General features: G+C 46.7%; 1 protein-coding gene across 1 annotated transcript in view; it reads right to left on the bottom strand.

The window, feature by feature from the left end:
• The window catches only part of LOC109463095, a 20,450-nt gene that overhangs the window by 7,628 nt on the left and 9,224 nt on the right, over positions 1-3,598 (bottom strand). The window contains exons 7-11 of the mRNA XM_019759806.1: positions 3,301-3,438; positions 2,317-2,531; positions 1,703-1,832; positions 843-892; positions 56-443 (exon numbers count right to left, since the gene is read on the bottom strand). Coding sequence (XP_019615365.1) covers positions 56-443; positions 843-892; positions 1,703-1,832; positions 2,317-2,531; positions 3,301-3,438 — 921 coding nt within the window. The remainder of the gene's footprint in view (positions 1-55; positions 444-842; positions 893-1,702; positions 1,833-2,316; positions 2,532-3,300; positions 3,439-3,598) is intronic.

Below are 3,598 nucleotides of genomic sequence, written 5' to 3'. Positions count from 1 at the left end.
CATGTAGAAACTCACCGGAGCCGGGGTGTCGGGGTGGCTGGACAACGATACTGACCACTGACGGCCTGACCCACAATTTGGATGTTAGCGGTTGCCCAGTCAATGACGTTGCCATGGTGATTACAGAACGCCGACCAGTCCGCCCCTACTTCAGCTGGAGACAGCACGCGGTACCAGAGGTTCACCTGTGACAGTTCTCCGCTGAACGCTTGATTTCTGTCGAACCCTCCCCCAACTCGGTCTTGCTCCTGTGCGAGGATCAATGTACCACCGCTGCGCACTCTGTCACCCCTGCAAAATCCCGAGCCGCTATTCTTCAGCACACCGTCAGCGAAGACCTGCCAAGCGCCATCACTGCTGCGCCAGGTAACACATAAGGCGTGCCGCGCGCCGTCCCACACCGGCAAGGGACCCAGGACAACTTCCTGGCCTTGTATAAACAACTGAAAACATAGATATCTTAATTATGACATGGGAAGTTTCATTTGCTGTTGAGGACATGCGGCACCTACTACTTGAGACAATAATGCGTCAACGAGACTATCACATTGGTGTGTGATGAATACCAAAAGAAAACTTGTCTAATGCTTATCTGGCAGATAAAAGCATTAAATTAGTGGCGGGTTATGCCACCAGAACTGGAAGCTATCAAACAGAATTGTACACGTACCTTAAAACCGCGCCCTCTATATCCCCTATTGAAGACGAGTAGCTCGTTGGCCTGTTGCGTCACAGCGTAGCTGACCAAAGCTGCGTCACTGCTGGAGCTCATGTCGGTGCGCATGTGCAGACATAGAGTAAAAACTCCGTAAGTCCTGAGACAATGACGTCGTCAGCCTGACGTAGTTACTGGTGCTGCGCGGAGAGGGGAAGGTTGTTCTCTTCTGGTCACCTGGTGGGGATGGAACGGCAACATTGTTAAAAGTTGGGACTTTTTCATTTACCTGTATATTGAGTAACCCACTCACCAAACTTTGACCGGTCATTTTTCCTTGTTCAGGAATACTGACCTCCGTACGTCTCACACGTGGCTTCATGGAAACAAGTGCACATGTAGTAGTAGGTCAAAGGTAACATTACTGTCAGAAAGGAGTTGGTTTGCATTTCCAAAGCCATATCCGATCTAACGTAATTCAAACCCAACACGTTTACATTAGTAGTGTTATGAACAGAATTTCTCTACACTGATTTCGATTGTGTTTGCTTCCTATCATTACTAAATCCATTTATCCATATCAAAAAGTTTCTTACTAATGATTACAGCAACACAATGTCATAAAATAGTTACATTAATCATGAAATCAATGGCAACATTGCAAAAAGTGATGAAGATTATATTATAATGACCGATGGTTACATCAAAATGGAGCCTTTAATTGGTCAGCGCCATCTGGCAATATGGAAATGTCTCTTAAAATTTTTGTCGGCTGAGTGACAGATTGACCTGACTTCATGACTCATAACATCTAAACAAAGGGTATTTGTGAAACCAGCTCAGCCAACTCACTTATTAAAGGGGAGACTGGTCCCCACGAGAGTTTTTGGGGTGCAGAAAAAAGGGAATTTATCAAATAGGTTGAATGATTTGCTGGATGAGTTTTCCGGCAGATTTACGTCTGCTTACAAAGACTATGTCAAACAACAGTTGCATGTAGAAACTCACCGGAGCCGGGTGTCGGGGTGGCTGGACAACGATACTGACCACTGACGGCCTGACCCACAATTTGGATGTTAGCGGTTGCCCAGTCAATGACGTTGCCATGGTGATTACAGAACGCCGACCAGTCCGCCCCTACTTCAGCTGGAGACAGCACGCGGTCCCAGAGGTTCACCTGGGACAGTTCTCCGCTGAACGCTTGATTTCTGTCGAACCTCCCCCAACTCGGTCTTGCTCCTGTGCGAGGATCAATGTACCACCGCTGCGCACTCTGTCACCCCTGCAAAACCCCGAGCCGCTATCTTCAGCACACCGTCAGCGAAGACCTGCCAAGCGCCATCACTGCTGCGCCAGGTAACACATAAGGCGTGCCGCGCGCCGTCCCACACCGGCAAGGGACCCAGGACAACTTCCTGGCCTTGTATAAACAACTGAAAAGATAGATATCTTAATTATGACATGGGAAGTTTCATTTGCTGTTGAGGACATGCGGCACCTACTACTTGAGACAATCATGCGTACAACAAGACTATCACATCGGTGTAGTGATAGAATACTAAAAAGAAAACTCGTATAATGCTTATCTGGCAGGTAAAAGTAATAAATCAGTGACTGGTTTTACCAGAACTGGAAGCTATCAAACAGAACTGTGCACGTACCTTCAAACCGCGCCCTCCCTTATTGAAGACGAGTAGCTCGTTGGCCTGTTGCGTCACAGCGTAGCTGACCAAAGCTGCGTCGCTGCTGGAGCTCATGTCAGTGCGCATGTGCAGACATAGAGTAAAACTCCGTAAGTCCTGAGACAATGACGTCATCAGCCTGACGTAGTTACTGGTGCTGCGCGGAGAGGGGAAGGTTGTTCTCTTCTGGTCACCTGGTGGGGATGGAACGGCAACATTGTCAAAAAGTTGGGACTTTTCATTTACCTGTATAGTGAGTAACCCACTCACCAAACTTTGACCGGTCATTTTGCCTTGTTCAGGAATACTGACCTCCGTACGTCTCACACGTGGCTTCATGGAAACTAGTGCACATGTAGTAGTAGGTCAAAGGTAACATTACTGTCAGAAAGGAGTGGGTTTGCATTTCCAAAGCCATATCCGATCTAACGTAATTCAAACCCAACACGTTTACATTAGTAGTGTTATGAACAGAATTTCTCTACACTGATTTCGATTGTGTTTGCTTCCTATCAGTACTAAATCCATTTATCTATATCAAAAAGTTTCTTACTAATGATTACAACAACACTCTGTAATAAAATAGTTACATTAATCATGAAATCAATGAACATTGCAAAAAGTGATGAAGATTATATTATAATAACCGATGGTTACATCAAAATGTAGCCTTTAATTGGTCAGCGCCATCTGGCAATATGGAAATGTCTCTTAAAATTTTTGTCGGCTGAGTGACAGATTGACCTGACTTCATGACTCATAACATCTAAACAAAGGGTATTTGTCAAACCAGCTCAGCCAACTCACTTATTAAAGGGGAGACTGCCCCCCACGAGAGTTTTTGGGGTGCAAAAAAAGGGGAATTTATCAAATAGGTTGAATGATTTGCCGGATGAGTTTGCCGGCAGATTTACGTCTGCTTACAAAGACTATGTCAAACAACAGTTGTATGTAGAAACTCACCGGAGCCGGGTGTCGGGGTGGCTGGACAACGATACTGATCACTGACGGCCTGACCCACAACTTGGATGTTAGCGGTTGCCCAGTCAATGACGTTGCCATGGTGATTACAGAACGCCGACCAGTCCGCCCCTACTTCAGCTGGAGACAGCACGCGGTCCCAGAGGTTCACCTGTGACAGTTCTCCACTAAACGCTTGATTTCTGGCGAACCCTCCCCCAACTCGGTCTTGCTCCTGTGCGAGGATCAATGTACCACCGCTGCGCACTCTGTCACCCCTGCGAAATCTCGAGCCGCTATT

The sequence above is a fragment of the Branchiostoma belcheri genome, unplaced genomic scaffold (genome assembly GCF_001625305.1).
Source record: "Branchiostoma belcheri isolate BF01 breed outbred unplaced genomic scaffold, Haploidv18h27 scaffold122, whole genome shotgun sequence".
NCBI lineage: Eukaryota > Metazoa > Chordata > Leptocardii > Amphioxiformes > Branchiostomatidae > Branchiostoma > Branchiostoma belcheri.
Note: the sequence above shows the minus strand (reverse complement) of the source record. Positions and strands in the feature narration are given on the sequence as shown.